Here is a 17,784-nt window from a genome sequence, read left to right on the forward strand (position 1 = left end):
CACTCTCTCTGTTCTTTCTGAGAGAGATTGTGAATCCTAAGATCCTGAGATCCTAAGAATCCTAGTTATTTCTACAGAGAGACTGTGCCTATCCTTCTATGGGTTTGAGCATTTGAAATCCATTTCTTTAGCCTCAGTTTCACATAACTGTTTGCTCAAAACCAGACATGCTCTCTGGAAAGGTTTTCAATCTTTCTTCTTCACCCCTGCCGGACTCCATGGCTCTCAGAAAGCTGTCTCTTTCCCCAATGTATCTTGACAACTGAGTCTCTAACATGGAGATAGAAAAAAAAAAATTTACAATTTACAGTATGACTCAACATCTTTTCTTTCTCCCCAGTTTTGTCAGTCCAGCTTGTTTCTAAAGAAATAATTGCCTAAAGGCAGGCAGACTCATGCCCTTCAGCGCTGCCAGTGAGGTAAAGCTTTAACAGATTGAGTATCCATTGTATGTAGTACCAGAGAATTTTCTGGTTTTAAGTACTCTGAGCTCTTAGAAAATCCAGATTTTGAGATACAAGTGCTTTCTACCTTTCCCCCAGTCTGAATAGACTCATATTTAAATCAAGCATTATTAGTAGAGAAGTTATCCTATGGCAAACAGTAAGGGAAGTTTGGGCATGTTAATTTTGTCACAGGGAGAATTCAATACATTAGTCCTATGTTTCTCACAGAAGACATCTTCTGATCTTTCTGTCCCCTATGTATTTCAAAATAAAATGAAAGAGTTTGGGATTCAGTTTCTTGGGCCTTGTTAATCTGATCATACATGAAATGCATAAAGCCAAATCTGAAGATATATACCACACATCTTATCTGCCATCTAACCTTCACTTGCCAATCTGTGGTATTTACAGAGTGCTAATCACCAAATTAGGCATTTATCTTCAATAATACAAGACAGATTAAACTTTAATATGATAGTGTGCTCCATACTACATTAAAAAGCTTATCATCCAAATCACTCTTCTCAGCAGGGGAGGGGGCTGAAGGAGAAGTTCCTTTTCAGTGCCACTCTGGAGATGGCATTGCTAGCCAGGAACATTTCCTAACTGTGCTTTGCAGCATTTTTCACTTGCTGACCAATTATAAGTGGTGCATCTCTCTGTATTTAAAATGACAGATGGTGCCTGTCCCAGCGCTGATAGGGGTGACCGTGCAAACACCATCTCCTCAGTGGGGAGCTTGAGAAAAATGGCACAAACTTGTACAAGGTCACTTCTGGTTTATTTTAGAATCTCTACATCCCAAGGTATGCCCTTATAAAAAATTGACAATTTACCCTTGTAAAAGTTTTAGTATGAAGAAAGCAAACAATTGGTGTTGTGCAGCTTAAAAGTTATTCATGTCTCCAGATTCTTGTCCATTTCCAAACATGACTTAAACCAATCCCTTACCTGTCACCAAGGGAGAAAGGTCCCAGAAGCAGCACACCTGCTATGGTGCAAAGTGGTGAAGACGGCTCTGACCCCATGTTGCTGTGAGGCAGGTTAGAGCTATTAAAAAATCATGGAAAGAGTTTACTTATCCAGCTGGGCTTGTTTGCTTTTGCTTCTTTGTTTATTGTTTTGCTTGTTTGTTTCTTTGCTTTCTTAAACAACATGAAGAGCCCTTTTGGGTTTATTTATCTATATGTATGCAAAGAAATCTATTGCTTCTTTAGATTTATAAGAAACTGAAGAGTTAAGAAATATGTTCCTGTGTCATCCCATCTTCTGCCTGAGGAGAACTGCTGAGCTGTTATTTACTTTCTGGGCTAATATTTTAGTCTCATATTTGGTTATAGCTCCAGATGGCACATGTTTGCATTCACATTTGCAACAGCTGAGATATAGTCAGGCAGTGTAATATCTCTAACAAAATGTTCTTGGTTTAAAATGAAGATAAACTCTGCCCCTACTTCAGCTAGTGAGCAGCACCTGATGAAAAGTCACTTTAAATGCTACTCAAAGGTTTCTTGAAACAAAGAACAGGAGTACATGAGTTAAATATGATGCCTTGGATATGTTTTTAGGGAGGGGGCTTCTCAGAAGTCCTGTTTTGCATCAAGATTTGAGGCAGAAGTTCAGAGACACTTGCCTTCCATCTAAGTCACCAGAGGCAAATTTAAAACAGGCCTAGTTTCAGTGTTAGAAAACATTTCATGACAGGGCAGCTGCCTCTCTATTAGTTTGCTAATTTATTCAAATGGCTATCATCAAAAAGATGCTGATTTTATCAGACATAACCAACCAAAGCATTTTAAGCACATGCTTACCCCCAATATCTTGAGCTTCAAGGTAGGCTAAGCATGTTTAAATTAACTGTATTTGTTATTCATGTAGACTTGCTTCAGATATTAGGGTCAAATCCTACTTACCATGGCATTCTTATAAGCTAAACACACTGTTTCAGAACTTGTTTAAAAACTGAGCAGGCTTCAACATGGACCAGGTATTTCCCACTATCTGCCTAGCCAAAGCTGGCAGTCTGAATTGTAGCTTTTAGTTTCTCTAGCTGAGAAATGAATGCGTTTACAGCTCAAGAAAGATGGAGGAAAAGGAACCCTTCTAGAAAGATAATGGTTTTATTACTGTTTCCTTTTCTTAAGGCTGTTAGAGAGGTCAGCTGTCCTCAAAAGTGCCAGTGACACGGAATTCACTCAACCTCTCCCAGAAAACACACTGTATAAAACTCCTAGAGATTCCTGTTCTGAAGTCATATGGATGTTTATAGGCCAATTAAATGTTTTCAAGTGAGACCAGAGTGATAAGAGGTCACTGAATCAAGGAATATGTGCATATATCAACCTGGTGTGACGCCAGAAAGGCTGCTGTCAGTTTCCTAGGAAGGCATTTCCTTCTTAAAGCCCACATGAAACAGAAGATTCTTCTCCTCCAGAAATGCATCTGCCTCCAAGCTCACCTTTTAGGAAAGTAGGAGAGCTCACATCAATGCTTGGTAATAACACAGTTACTGTACACATGGTGTACCTATGTATAGTCCAACATTTATGTGCTTGTATATGTGGACACTGTAATATAAGGACAGTGTCAGATTTTCTGCCCCATTACATTATTACAGTCTTTTAAACAACTCGTTGAGTGAACTATTTCGAAGAGCAGTGCCTTCAAAGTTTGAGAACATCAATGTCTGCTGATGGTACAAAATTATTTGGAGGAAGACACGACTGTCAGAAGAATTGCAGAAAGGCTTTATGAAAATCATCAGCTAGGTGTCAGATGATGATTAAGTATATGTGTATATGCACATATGGCAAAAAATGCACATAAACCACTCCTGACTACTCCTGATGAAGTTAAGAGCATCTGAACTGATGACCATCATTCAGGAATAAAACCTAGGGGCTGTGACTGTTTCATGGCAACAACAGCTCATTGTTCAAAAGTGACTTCTGAGAAAGGTGAAATAGAGAACTTCATCCTGTCTCTGTATAAATCCATGCTTTCTTAAGTCCTGGACACTGTGTCCTATCCTGATACTTCCTGCATCTCTCCCTAATGAATATCTTAGAAAAGCTGTAGGGCTAGGAAAGATTCATATAAGGTTAACAAGATGATCAAAGGTCTTGTGTCACTCTAAAGAAAGAAGCTACATCTCTTTAGTTTGGACAAAGGGTGACCATGGGAGTCTTACTGAGATATATCAAGTAGGCCAAGCAATAGACAGGATGAATAGGGTTTGATTGATTGATTGATTGATTGATTCCCTTTTTTCCTCCACAGCAAAAGAGCAGGAAGGCACCAGATCCCCTAAATGTAATGTTTTGTCTCACAAGCATCCACACAGAATTCCTTGACATAGGCTGATGTGGATGTTCCTGTGGCTGTAGGAGCAGACTGCATAAGAACATAGCTTAGAAATTAATTGAAAGTTATTCAATGCATAAAATCCTTCTGGTTCAGAATTTCCCTAAGGTGCAAATTATTGAAAGCAAGAAAAATAATCATGAGAAGAGTGATATATATCATACACTCTTTCTGAAAGATTCATGTTTGGCTACTGCCAAGGTAAGGATAAGTTTGCCATGTAAGCTCCTCTAGGAGCTGACAAGTCTCTTCAGACTTCCAAGTATTCCATTAGGTGATTTAATGCTAGGGACTATGAGCCAAAAATAGTACATGTCTTATGTGTTTGGACCCAATGAGATATTTAATATTTTAATTCCCAGCAATGGTGTGAATATGAAAAAGCTGTCTGCAGCAATCATAGCATCATAGAATGGCTTGGGTTCGAAGGGACTTAGAGCTGTCTAGCTCCAACCCCTCTGCCATGTGCCATGTGCAGGGGACACCTTCCACTGACCAGGTTGCTCAAAGCCCTTTCTAACCTGGCCTTGAACACTCCCAGTGATGGAGCATCCACAGCTTCTCTGAACAGCGTGTGCCAGTGCCTCATGAGTGCCTCACTGTAAAGAATTTCTTTTGTATTTCTAACCTAAACCAACTCTCTCTCAGTTCTTTTAATTTTGTGTGTGGACTTAGGACACATTGTATTGTTGTCCAAACGGCAACACTTGGGCTGGAGAAGCAATTCTGATGGTTTCAGAGAGAATGTCATGGCAGTGAGTATTTTGGGCACGGGTGTCTCCTAGGTTGAAAAAGTATATAAATGCAAAACAGAAAAAATAACACTGATGTGATTGTGTCTTATTGTTCTCAAGCCAGCATGCTGGAGACAGCTAAAATAGACGGAAATCCATGGACATTTATCATATCACAAAATTGGATTTTGTATTGTGTGTTTCCTTAACATTTGAAAGTATGAAGCATTGTTACTGCAGCACTGAGACTTAGATGCTTTATATCTGGGTGCATGTGGCTGCAACCACTCTATAGGTAAGATTTAGAAGGAAAAATTAACTGTTGCCTAATTTATGAGTATAGAGCTAAATTTGGCTGCTGGTCTTCTACCTTTGAAAAAATTGGGTCACACAGGCAGTCAATTTTGAATCAGGATGACCAGGATCTGTTTCACCTGCAATTCAATGTTGACTCATAATTCTAAGCAATCATTTTCAGAAAAGATGATAAAGCCTAATGCGTCCTAGGCAGTCATACTAGTGCAGTGACCTTTACTCTTATTTTGGGTAAATAGTCATAAAGTTATTATATAATTTTATATATATTTATATAGATATACTGTGAAATTCGGATAGATAGAAATATAATTTGCTTCTGCCTCTTAGATCTACACACAACCAAAGGAAATAAATGATGACAAATAGAAATGGTACCCAATACCATATGTTGCTGACATCAGGACTCTGCATATGACTGATGGAGACCTCAGAAGGAAAAAAGTAGGAAAAGAACCAACTTAACCTGAAGGAGAATTTTCATAAGCACAGTTAATAGGAGCTGTGAAGTAATGACATGAACCAAGAGAGTGAAATGGTTAACCACAAGATGTTGCTCTTGGAGCACAGGGGCTGGGTCACTCAGAACTCTGCTGCCTAGATTGCTGAAACACCACCATGCTCACCAGCAGTTAGGGGACAAAACTTCTTTTCACAAGCAAAGACTTTGCAAGAATGATTTTAGCAAGCTCAGTCTGTCTTTCTAGTACCGGCATTAGCCAATCAATGTAATTCATGCTGAACCTCAGATGGCAATGACCCTGTAACTGGAGTTCATTCCATTCAGCCTCAGCCCAGCTTGAATTTTACATCATGAATAAGAGGGATGGGACTTTCTGGGGGCTTCCTGGGAACTTCTCTGTTGCTGCGCCATTTAACTTGCAAAGCTCTTTGACACCCAGCAATGGACAGCAACAGGGACCTGCTGAATGAATGGAGAGGTGGACAATCAAATACCACCAAGCATTCAGTGCTGTATGGGCCTTGAACCTCCACAGCAGTTAGTAGTCACTGCACTTCAGCAGCACTACACTCCTAAATTTCTCAACTTAGGAGCAGTCATCTCTTCCTCCACTTTTCATCTCCTCAGAAGGGGAAAATTTTGCAACATAGATATCATGAAGAGGTAAAGAATGTACTTCTTAAAATAGCCCAACATGGAAAAAACCCAAACCTGGTGTGGCAAAACCCAAATTTGCAGTTACACATCTGATGGTGGGGAGGAGGCCTTTACACACTAAAGCCTTGGAGATCTGGCAGATAGAGACCTTCAAGCTGTTGTTTTTAATGCCCAGTTCTTGCTGAGACAGGCTAAGAGCCCAGATTGTAGGAATGCATGAACATCAGGCTTGGTGAAAAAAACTTCGAACCTTTTCCCCTGCAAAAGAGCAAGCAAGACAGTAGAGTGTGAAGGAACAAAAACTTGAAGCATTCATGTCTTCTTATTAAGGCTGAATTTCTTTCATTCCTGCTAGCTAGTGTTCCCTGATGTTGACTGAAGAGTCCTGACAATTCAATCATTCAGCTCTTGAGCTGCTACAAAAGTTCCCATGTACACTAGTATGAATTGCCATTTTTTCTTCATCAGTTTCTATGAGGAAAGTTTAATTACACAGCCTATCTGGGAGAAATGTTCTGTAGGAGGAAGCTGTACTGGATGTCTCGTGTTGCCTTTCTCTCCATCAATGCCCAGGCTACTCAGGGAAGTGATAGAGTCACCATTCCTTGAGGCACTTAAAAGCATGTAAATGTGGCACTTGAAGACATGGATTAATGGTGGACTTGGCAGTGCTGGGTTAATAGCTGGACTTTATGATCTGGAAGGTCTTTTCCAATCTAATCAATTCTATGACTCATGCCCTCACGTTCTGTGTTTGAAATTACCATTTTTGAAATGAAGGAGAGAACACTGTCATGAGCTCCAACAGCTGACCTCTAAAGTTTCTCTCAAATCTCACAGAAACATGGTGTTATTCTGAAACACAGGATTTCCATCCCCAGGACTGTCCCCAGGACTGGCCCATGCCACCCACTCCCCTGGGGCTACAGCAGCCCAGGGACGCCAGCAGCCTGCAGCCACACCCCATTCAAAATACACTGGTGCAAGTAAAGTTCAAGGTAACCTTATGAATCAGGGTCATATTACTTTTCAACACCTGCCCATGTCTATATAAGCACACAATGCCTCCCTGTGTGGCAGAAAGGCCCTCCCCTGCTGCTGACGCATAGCTCCAGACATGCTGTTTCCTGCCACAGGGAACTCTGCCTCCATGGCCACCAAGACCCCAGCCGAAAAATTTGGGAAGTGTCAGTGTGAGACACACGATTCTAAAAGCATCCTGTACCAGATCCTTAACAAAGAGCATGGAAGTGAGACCAAGTGTCACCAGCAGTATTGCAGTCCCCACTGTTCTCCAAGAAGCAAATGCTGCCCTTGTTTGGACAGGAGAGGAGTTGTACTGAGAACACCAGAAGCCACATGCAGAAGAGCTTCTGAAGTGCTGTTGAAGACTTCAACTTTTATTAGAAACTTACCTTCTTTTTATCACATGCCTTGGGAGGATCAGTTTGTCCTCATACAACAGAACTGGGCCCCTCTTTTTGTCCTGGGTATGGCACAAGAAGGAGTGGATTTTGACCTGAGAGAGATTCCAGTCACCAGTTTATTGAAACAAATCCTCCTCAATCAGTCTTCAACAGCTATAAATGAACTTGGCAGCTCATCAGCAGGAGCATCTTTCACAGAAGTTCAGAAGATGAAGAATTTATTGTGGAAATTCTGGGACCTGGACATAAGTGCAAAAGAATATGCCTATCTTAAAGGAATTATTCTTTTTAATTCTGGTAAGTTCTCCCAGAAATTAGACAAATGACTATGTGCCTAGAAAGATATTTGACATTTTTTATTTATGTATAGAAAATGTTTCATTTTACTAATTTCTATGAATATAGTTAAATGTTCTCAAAAACCTGTATTCCATGATTTAACAGTTTTTCTGCCTGATGTGGTTTATTTTGGTTCCTTGGATATGTGCAGTATGTCACCCATTCTAAGCCAAAACAACCTCTGACAAATTTTAAGCCATAAAGAATTGTGTAACTTCAAACTGACTTCCAGTTCAAAGGTAATACAGCAGCCTCACCCTCACATCACTACAAGGGAGAGAGGGCACATGGGCACATGATGTATTTTTTAGAAATATTTTAACAAAGGCTTCTTCAGTAACAAGAACACTAGAGAAAATAACCATCTGATTTTCATCAGTGAGGCAAAAGGATGCTGTGTTGAGGTTACACAGCTTTTATGTATATTTATATAGTTTAGTATCTCTACTTTCAAAGCCTGGGACAGCAAACTAAGACTTCTGATTGCATCCTCTCACTTCTGATGCCAAGTTCAGGCTCCTTAGGAAGGAAGGTTGCCTCAGTCAGCACCATGGAGTGCATGAGTAACTAAAAGCTGAGCTCTAAGTCCACTAAAGTAAATGGAAAGACTTATTGACTCCAGCCTGCTCTGGCTCAGATGCCCAGCTCCTTCCACAGCAATCACTGCTGCTGGCTGCACTGTCAGCAGTGTGCTGTACTTGGGACTGCACCAAAAGGATACTTGAATGCTTCAGTTATTCCATTATATTTCTTGTGGTGGACGGTTTATAGGCTGCTCAAAGGCTGTGTGACTTCATATTTGTTTCCAATGGGATTCAAATTCTGATCCTTGAGGTGTAATGTCATCCAGATGCTTGGTATTGCCTTGAGTGTCTATGCTGCAGCATCAAAGCAGAAGAGTTTGTTTCAGTGCAAGCTCTTTTCACAACAAAATCAGGCTAAAAGAAACCACTGTTTTTATCCAGGGGGATGATAAGGGGAGAAAGGCCTCCTCTGCAGCAGCTTACACAGTTTAACTAGCTGGCATTTTTATTGTCTCTGTGGGTAAAATGCAATATTCACTTAAGGAGAAACAGCAGTAGCAGGGTTATGTTCTGGATTTGTGCCTCCTAAAGGCCTGCTGCTTCCCCAGGGTGCTGTATGAAAGAGCCAGCAGCCCTCAATGCTGTCTGCAGACACATTCCACAGTTTCAGAAATACACTCAGCTCTTAGTTGGGATGACCCTATTCCCTGGAATATTTCTCCATGAGCTGCAGAAGGCAGCCTGGAGAACATCAGTTAAGCTTAGATTCAGTTAAGCCTCCGTATAAAACAGAGTCACCATCTAAGTCTGGGCTGAAACATGTACTCAGGGCTTACACACAGCCCAAATTACCCTTTGCTGTAAACAAATCTGTACAGCTGTTTCACAACTACTGCTCTCAATAATTTTTCAACACTTTCCACCAAACTCAGAAAATGTTTTCTATATATTTGCAACACATTTTCAAACTTTTCAAGTTTTGGCTTGATGTTCGGCAAAATGCTACTATTTTTGCAGGCCTCAGTTCTAAAAGGCTTTCAGGAAGCCACCAGCAGTGACAATGGTAAACTAACTCTCTTTTGGATTACGGAGTACCTCATTACCACCCTTAATGTTTTACTTCTGTTGGGACCACCAAAACTGACTGAAGCAATGAGGAGAGGCCAGGACCAGAGCAGTCCAGAGCTGGGTCATGAGCTGGAGTTCAACAGGACATCCAGGCATGCAGCTATAGCAGCCACCACTTGGATAAGAAGCAAGACAACTCTGCAAAGCTTTGCTTGTACCCTGAGTGATCTCTTGTGGCACAGACATTGTGCTTACTATGATTAGAAAAATCCCTTTGGCAAGAGGGTGGCAGGCAGGATGATGGAGTGTAGGTCCTCCTATAAGAATTAAAAATGCTTTGAGTTGGAAGGGACCCTAAATATCATCTAATCCAACCCCTCTGCCATTGGAAAGGACACCTTCCACTAGACCAGGCTCCTCCAAGCCCCATCCAGCCTGGCCTTCTGGCCAGCCCCTGGGGCTGTGGCATTCACAACATCTCTGGGCAAGCTGTTCCAATACCTCACCACCCTCACAGTAAAGGATTTCTGCCTACACATCTGACCTAAGCCTACCTACCTTCTTTCAGTTCAAGGCCATTTCCTCTTCTCCTATCATTATAGCCCCCTGTAAAAAGTCCCTGTCCGGCTTTCTTGTAAAGCCCCTTTAGGTACTGGAAGGCTGCTCTAAGGTCTTTCCAAAGCCCCTTCTTCTCCAGGCTGAACAGCCCCAACTCTGTTAGCCTGTGTTCATAGGAGAGGTGCTCCAGCCCTCTGATCATTTTCAGGGCCCACCTCTGGAGTCGTTCCAGCAAGTCCATGTCCTTCTTACGCTGAGGGCCCCAGAAATAACAAAAAAATAATAACAACAGAATCTGTGCAGCACCTCTGTGTGAGAGGCTCTGGCTGGGTTACTGATTGACCACATCCGGGCCAGCAAGAACCTGCAAAGAAGAAATAGTGCACCAGCCCCTGAGGGGAAACCGGCACCTTGCATCAACAGAATCCAGAGTCTCCAGAGCATATTGGCATCCCCACTCTTCCCAGGAGCTTATTCTGGGTGGCTTTGGAGCTGTGTCAGTCTCTGTGGGTGAAGGATCTCGCTGCAAGGCCTTCTCTGCTTGGACCCAGGCAATAAGTCAAAAGAAGGAGCAGGTAGGACTGTTCTGCCACACAGAAACAACACAGAGTGATGTGAAGACATTTTTGTGTTTTTGACAGTTGTCTGAAGAGCGATTGGGACTGCACAGTGAAGAGATGGGAACAGTGAAAAGCAGTGCTGTTATTATATCAGTGCCATACATATACATATTTATGAATATATTTTTGAATATATTAATATTCAAAAATTCCATCAAGGCTGTGACAGGGCTTCTGTTTTTTTTAAAAAAAGGATACTTTTAAGATGTTTACAGTTCAGCTGGAAACACATGTTTAACTGAATATTATTACAACATATCTCACAACAAGAAGTGTCTCATAATATGTAAATTAAAACCAGTATTTGGTTACATAGAAAAGAAGACCAAATGGGGAAATTAAGTATATTTGAAGAGACATAAACTATTGCAGCTTCATCCTGAATCCACAAAATCCTGACAATTTCCTTTCCATGAAAAATCTAACATTTGGAACCATCCTCACAGCTTGCAGCTGCTGGTAATCCTGGGGGAGATGATGACTTTTGCAAACACTTAATTTCTGGCTAGCCTGGTTGCAGGTTTGGCTGAGGCTTCTTCTCCTCTGGCAGTGATGTCTAGGAAGAAGAGAGTTACTGAAGTCTGACAACAGTCAGCCAGTTACAGACTGAAGGAAACACAGCCAGGTTGGTTTTGCCCTGGTACAAGACACGAGGCAATAATGCTGAACTTCCCACACTGAAATGAATGATACTGTGTGAAACACACCTGGTGTGAGCTATTCAGATTCTATTCCAGGGAGGTATGGGGTCAGTCACTGTAAAAGTTGCCAAGTAGTGTGTTTTACCCTCTATCCAGACTACAACAATTCTAGGAGAAAAAAGATATCCTTAGAGAGTGAGGAGAGGAGGCAACAGGTTGCTGAGAGCTACATAAGAAGGCAATCCCTCCAGAGGCAAAGCAGGAACGCCGTGTGTCCTTAGCACTGAATTCTGGCACCCACAAACACCCTCAGTGAGCCAGCAGGTGACATACTATGGGAGGTATGCGACTGAGGCTCAAGACCATGACTCCACAGGGCAAAGACCTCTCCTCCTCTTGCTGAGGCACTCCTCTTGCTCTTTTCAGACTGTAAATGAAAATACCTAGATAGTATGATGAACCACAGTGCCCCAGCTTAATATGGTAAGCAGAGGCAATAATAGGATACAGGTGGGGCTGGGTGTACTAGAAACCTGCATCTTCAGGCTTCTAGCCTGCTCACTGCTCCAAACCATCATCTCCATCTCCTGGCGTTATCTAGGTAGGGTAGATTAGAGCTGGAATATTTCCACCTGCCCAGACTACCATCTCAGCATCATTTGGTGGGTAGACAACACTACAAAACTTCTTCTCTATCTGTACTGAGTCAAAATTACCTGCTGTTGCCATTTCAAAGCTGGATTTTAATGTAATGGGCTAGATTCCAATGTGATTACAATGCTGGCCAATGCTCATACAAATTATTGAGCTACACATGCCTTCTTTTTCCAAAAAGTATGTTTAGGAAGTGTTTATTTTTTTTCCATGGATAAAGTAGTCCTATAAACCAAAAATCCAGACACCCATCATTACAAAAGGCACAGAAGAGAAATGTTTACTCAGGATTTGTTATTTTACTTTTTGTTTTGACAGAATGTCATGTCCTGAAATGTCTCCCTTATGTACAATCACTGCAGCAGGAAGCTCAGAAAACCCTGATGGAGTTTATCTCAACAATGTTTCATGGAAGCCTCAGCAGGTTTGCTTCAATTCTTCAGCTAATCACATCTCTTCGAGACATTGATGCAGATGCTATTGAAGAGCTCTTCTTCAGGCCCATCCTAGGAAAGGCCACCCTAAGTGTACTACTTCTAGAAACCCTCTATATCAAGCCAGACTGGCTTTGAAAATAAATGACATCTGAGCAATAAAATATTTCATTTTGAAGAGATGAGAGAATATTATGAGCTAAATAAATGCATTTCAAGCAAATCATTGATGCATATTTGTAAGCCATATATGCTTCAACGATGAAGTAATTTTGTAACATTTTAGAATTAAAGGCAGAGAATATTAAGCATTTCATGAAACTGTGTGCTTTAAAAAACCCTTAGTCCAAGTATTTAAAGATTGTCTAGGAGCACCAGCATACTTTCCAGTTGTGCTAGGTTCAACTGTACTATTTCTAGTGAGCATTTTTCCAGCTGTTTATACTTTATGCTTTTGGCTTTAAGGAACAGGGGCAATGTTAAATTTTATTCAGTTGAAGATAGATACATAAAAGGCTGGTCAATGGTAAAATCAGCATAAATCCTTCCTTTCCCCAGTCCCTTTTCTGTTCCACTGAGGACTCTAGTCCTTGGCTGTAATTGCTGGATGGAACTCCCCCTTACTAACTGCTTTCTTACAGGTTCTTTTCTAAGTCTTGCAGCAAACTGTGGGCATTAAATCCCTCTCCCATTATTTACAAAGTCCTTCCCTAACTAAGGAACTAAACAACATGAATCAAAAATTTGTTGACTGGACAAGAGGCATTGTTCACGATTGTTTCCAGAATAGGAATAACAAAGGCTGAAAGTTATTACTGTGTCATGCCATAAGCGGCAGAACTCATGTAGCCCAGTTTCCTACACATTTAAGACCTTTTCCCTTTAGCCCTGCCTGCACCCTTCTATAATTACCCTCACTTCCTTCCAAATAGATGTCAGATATTCCTTGGACAGCAGAAATGCTAAGATATGGTTTCCTACAGATGTGTACAATCTGTTCCTCCATCTCTCACTGCAAGAGAGAGATGTTTCCACCTCCATGTTTCCACCTCCAAATGCACTATGGCATGCCCCAAAAATGTCTCTGTCTCCTACCCATCTGGTTGGAGAAGAGGCAGCACGTGTTGGGGTGGATGCCAAATGATGTGTGTGCTGACTGCCCATCTGTCAAGATGAAAAAAACACTGAGCTTATTTATACTTCAGCTGCAACAGTGGAAGCTATTTGTATCCATTTCCTGTCCCACTCCTTTCGCAATGGTTTCCATGAAACTTAAGGGAATTTATTTCCGAGTTTTTTCAGTAGCGTATCCAGCCTAGTTTTGCTTGGCAAGAGGGCTCATACTCACCAAATGGGGGCTGACAGACACGTAGACAAGACAGCACAACAAAGAGTATGACAGCTTAGAATTCCTTAGAATGTCAAGCTAAAGCCAAAAGAAAGAGAACTTGTTAATATATATATGAAATATATATATATGTAAAAATGCACATCAACAGAGATGGATGTTGAAAGGACTTCTAGAAGTCAAACAACTAAGGAAAAAAAGAAATTTAAATAATAATAAGAGTTTAGTACCTATCAATTTTGACAAAAGAACATACATTTTTCCCCCTTTTTGTTAAATGAGGAGTAAATTGCAAAAATCAAGGGAAAGAAGCAAACCCCAAACAAGACAAACCAATTAAGCCCCCTGGTAGTAGTGATCACAGAAGTAACAATCTCTACAGTAAACACAACTCACCTTCCTATGTCCCTAAGCTAACTAAACCTTTCAGAACTGCAGATTTTTTGACTGATATTTTCCATGGAAAGCCCGCAGAGTAGACGTTTCCAGTAGCTTTTCTTTTGTTAAAAAGGTTCAATAGTACTACCAACAGATCTGCTGCAGTGCAGGGTAACAGGACATTCCATGGTGAGTTGTTTGTGACGCTGAATGAAAGCTTTAGTTCCAGATATTTGTTTTTTGTCTGTTCTTAAGATTTAAGCAAGCAGAATACATCCAAAACTGGCATTTATACATTTGATATCTACGACATCATTTGGTAGCAGACATATGAGCTCAAACATCTCCCAAGTCCTATAAGCTTCCACCTCTACTACAGATGCTCCACTTGCTCCCAGACAGTGCAGCACCAGCTGGGCTAGAAGGAGCAGGGCTCAGCTGGCCTTGCACATGCAGCAGCTTCTGCAATGGAAAAGGGAAGAAGGGCTATGCTCTCATCTCAGTGCTCCCACTGCTGTGTAGAGAGGGGAAGGAATACCCTCAGCTCAGTGGGAAGAGTGAGGAATTTTAGAAAGAAGTAAAATGTACGGAAAATATGTAAAATGAAAAAACAGTCATGGGGGCTTAGAGAAAGGAGCAAAAAGGCCAAACAAACAAACAACAACAACAACAACAAAAAAAAAAGGGGGACGAGAGGGACAGAAGCAGCTTATTAATAGAGCTCATTTCTGTGTAGAATCCAGCTTACCTTCATAAGTCAAAGGCCTGCTTAATGAGTCACCAACAACCTGAACCCAGGACATGGTTCATGGCTCTGTAGCCTGAATTTCAGGCTAATGAGAGCACACCAGACAGTCTCTGCTCACAGCTTTATTATAAAAAATCTGTTCAAGGTCTTTGACTTTATCTACATTTACAACAGCTTCAAATCAGCTCTCCTTGAATTGGAGGGCATGATGCCAACAAGTCCCATGGCTTGGCTCACCTGGAAGACAATGCTGTACTTGACGATGATTCTATTAGCCTGGTGTGAGTCTCTGTAACCATGTCTGAAAAGAGTGCCTAGTGCTCCACAGGGAAGATTGTGGTCAACATCTTGGATTTGCAAGATGACTTCACCTTCTATCATGAAGGCAAATACTAGGCTTCAAATGGAACTCCCACAAGATCTGATACTCAGGGATCTCACCTCACTGTGTTTGAATACAAGATTCTTCAGAAGATCAACAGATCTTATCTTGGTATACTGTTCAAAGGGGCTGAGATACCACTGTCTTGCTGAGGACAGAGTAAGAACATGTATTTACTGTATTTAAGCGTCACATGAAGCTGGAGGCTGTGCAGGTACAAGAAACTGGCAGGAACAGGAGAGGTGAGGGATTGTGAGCAGAGGTCAGGAGCAAAAACAGGAGCTCTCCCTGGAAAGTGGAAAGACACAGCACCAGACAGCGCTTAGAAGTCAATGGAAATAATGCATTGGAATGAAGAAGCAGAGACAGAAATGAACAGAAGGTGAGAGAATGACAACAGAAAATCCCTACTCCAGGAAAAAAAAAAAAGAAAAAGAGAGAGAAAGAGGGAGAGACAGGGAGAGAGAAGCAATGAAGAAAGTTTTGTCACCACATTATTTAGCTTCTGGGATTGAAAACAGGAGCACTGTTTCTCCAGCTGTGAAATCCACCAATCCACCACGACATGTGTATCCATCCCCCTCTAGCGCCCAGGAGATGACAGTATTGGCATCACCTCGAGCGTGAGCTTAGCTGCTGGAAGTGTGCCACATAAAGCACCTACCGCTGCTGATGACCCAGGCAGAGCTTTCACTCAGGGACACCTCTCCTCTCCCGTTGCTGACTTGCTCAAAATAGTGTATGGCAATATTTTTAAGTTGTTAGAAAAAAATCTACATTTGCAAAATCAAGAATGAAAAAGCAAATTCAAATTGCTTGTGAAATCTTACTCCAGCCTCCTTCTGAATATGATCATAAACTCTTTTCATGACCTGATTGCAAACTCCTGTGGTTTCCCCTCAGGACTCCCTGCCTTACTTGGGGCAAAGAATAGCCTGTGTGTTCTGTGGGAATTTGTTATGACTGTGCAATGGAGGAGGCTGCTGTCAGCTAAGGCTCAGCTGCTTTTGTTGCAGCACCATCATTGCAGAACCTGAACTAAAATAGATCTGCAGTGCCAGAAACAATGCTTTTACAGTGAAATTGGTTGAATGACACATTTTGGAGTGTGGGCAAGCCACATAAATTGAAGTGGCATTATTCCAGAGTGGTATTGTCCCAGAAAAAGGCTGCGGCTAACAGTGTTAACTGGAATAAAAGGTTATAGTTTTTCACAGTGGCAAACACAAGAGCTGGGAAAGGGTAGATTGCAGAAGTCAGTAGGCTCTCACAAGTTACAATCCAGGTCACAACAGGCTGTGTCTCATGCTTTCAAAATTATGTATAGTGCTGTAAACAGTGAAAAATCGGTCTGTGCACACCTGAAGTGCAGGAAGCTTTCATCAACTCTAATCTAGGTGTTTTCATTCCTCCTTTGTAAAAAGAAGTGGTAATAATAATAATAATGCCTTCCTTTTTTGACACATCTTTGAAGATTTTAATCGGTGTTTGTAAAGAGCTAGAAAATACTGTACTTGAGAACATGAGGGAATCCCATGGAAAATTAATAAATTCATTGTTCTATGCTAAACTGAGCAGCACACAGTAAAGCAACACAGACGCCTACACACTACAGGGAAAGGATAAATAAAGAAGATATTGAAGATCAAGCTTTAGTAAGCACCAGGTAAGGCTGTGGTCTAGTAGCAAAAGTAACATGACATTTCCAGTGGTGGGATCCATCTTGCAAGATAGTCACTTGCACTCTCTAGGACATGGAGAGGACATGCTCTGAGGGAGATATGCCTCCCTTCTCTCAGACACCTGCCTTAGTTTTAGATGAATCACACCATGAAGCGCTTTACTTCTGCCTGTTGGTACAGCTAAGGAGCTCACCTGATCATTTGAGACTCACTGCCTAACTTTCACGCAGTAAAAATGAGATTAATCCTACCTCTATGGCATATACAGAAGCGGTCTGGATCTGGTTTGCACCTGCAATATTAACTTTAATGTCTTCTAATTAATGTCAGAAACATGCTTGGATTTGCAATCCTGACCATTACACAGAAGGTTTTGGACTTATGCTTTCAGCTTAACATGCACTTCTAATTACAAAAACCTGATATAGGCTTGGAAACAAAGATAATTCTGTGATTTTATTCACCTGCCCATAAATGACTAAGAAGGCACACACAGGACATCACATTTATAAATCTATGTCCTATCTATACTACTATATTAATATTTCTATGGAGTTCTTTTAGTTTGGCTGGGTTTTTTGTTTTTCCTGTGGAATGCCTTTCTTACCTCTTTTGCAAAAACAAAGGCATTTCCTTCAAAACCTAAAATTTCACTTTTGCTAGAAAGCACTTGCAAGCCATAATCTCAGATATAATTTTATTTGCAGACAGGGCACGATTATGTGAAATGTGCAGTTCTCCACTTCATATTAATAGAGGCACACAAGGAAATATATGCTCCTTTTCTATCACAGGTCTGCTGAAAAAAGCAGCCTGGCACAGGAGAAAAAATGGAGTCAAGTTTGTACAATAAATGCATAGTCTAAAAAAGCATCAATTCCTGTAATGAAAAAAAGGGTCTCATTGAAGCCAGTGTTACTATTTGTGCATAAAACCTCAATCTTTCCCAGTAGTCTAGGAGAGAGGAGGGTGAGTCAGTAGTTTGGTTTTGCTTGGGCTTGTT

General features: G+C 41.2%; 1 protein-coding gene across 1 annotated transcript; it reads left to right on the forward strand.

Moving 5' to 3' along the window:
* The first annotated feature begins 7,093 nt into the window (after window positions 1-7,093).
* Window positions 7,094-12,446, forward strand: LOC119699747 (nuclear receptor subfamily 0 group B member 2-like). Its single transcript, XM_038133660.1, has 2 exons — window positions 7,094-7,702; window positions 12,128-12,446. The coding sequence occupies exons 1-2, from the start codon at window positions 7,096-7,098 to the stop codon at window positions 12,379-12,381; spliced, it is 861 nt and encodes a 286-aa protein (XP_037989588.1). The 5' UTR covers window positions 7,094-7,095; the 3' UTR covers window positions 12,382-12,446.
* Window positions 12,447-17,784: the final 5,338 nt, after the last annotated feature.

Source organism: Motacilla alba, chromosome 3 (assembly GCF_015832195.1).
Source record: "Motacilla alba alba isolate MOTALB_02 chromosome 3, Motacilla_alba_V1.0_pri, whole genome shotgun sequence".
Taxonomy (NCBI): Eukaryota; Metazoa; Chordata; class Aves; order Passeriformes; family Motacillidae; genus Motacilla; species Motacilla alba.

Coding starts and splice junctions, on each gene's coding strand:
- LOC119699747 (XM_038133660.1), top strand. CDS start 7,096: ATGCTGTTTCCTGCCACAGGGAACTCTGCCTCCATGGCCACCAAGACC. Junction 7,703..12,127: donor AATTATTCTTTTTAATTCTG/GTAAGTTCTCCC, acceptor TTGTTTTGACAG/AATGTCATGTCCTGAAATGT.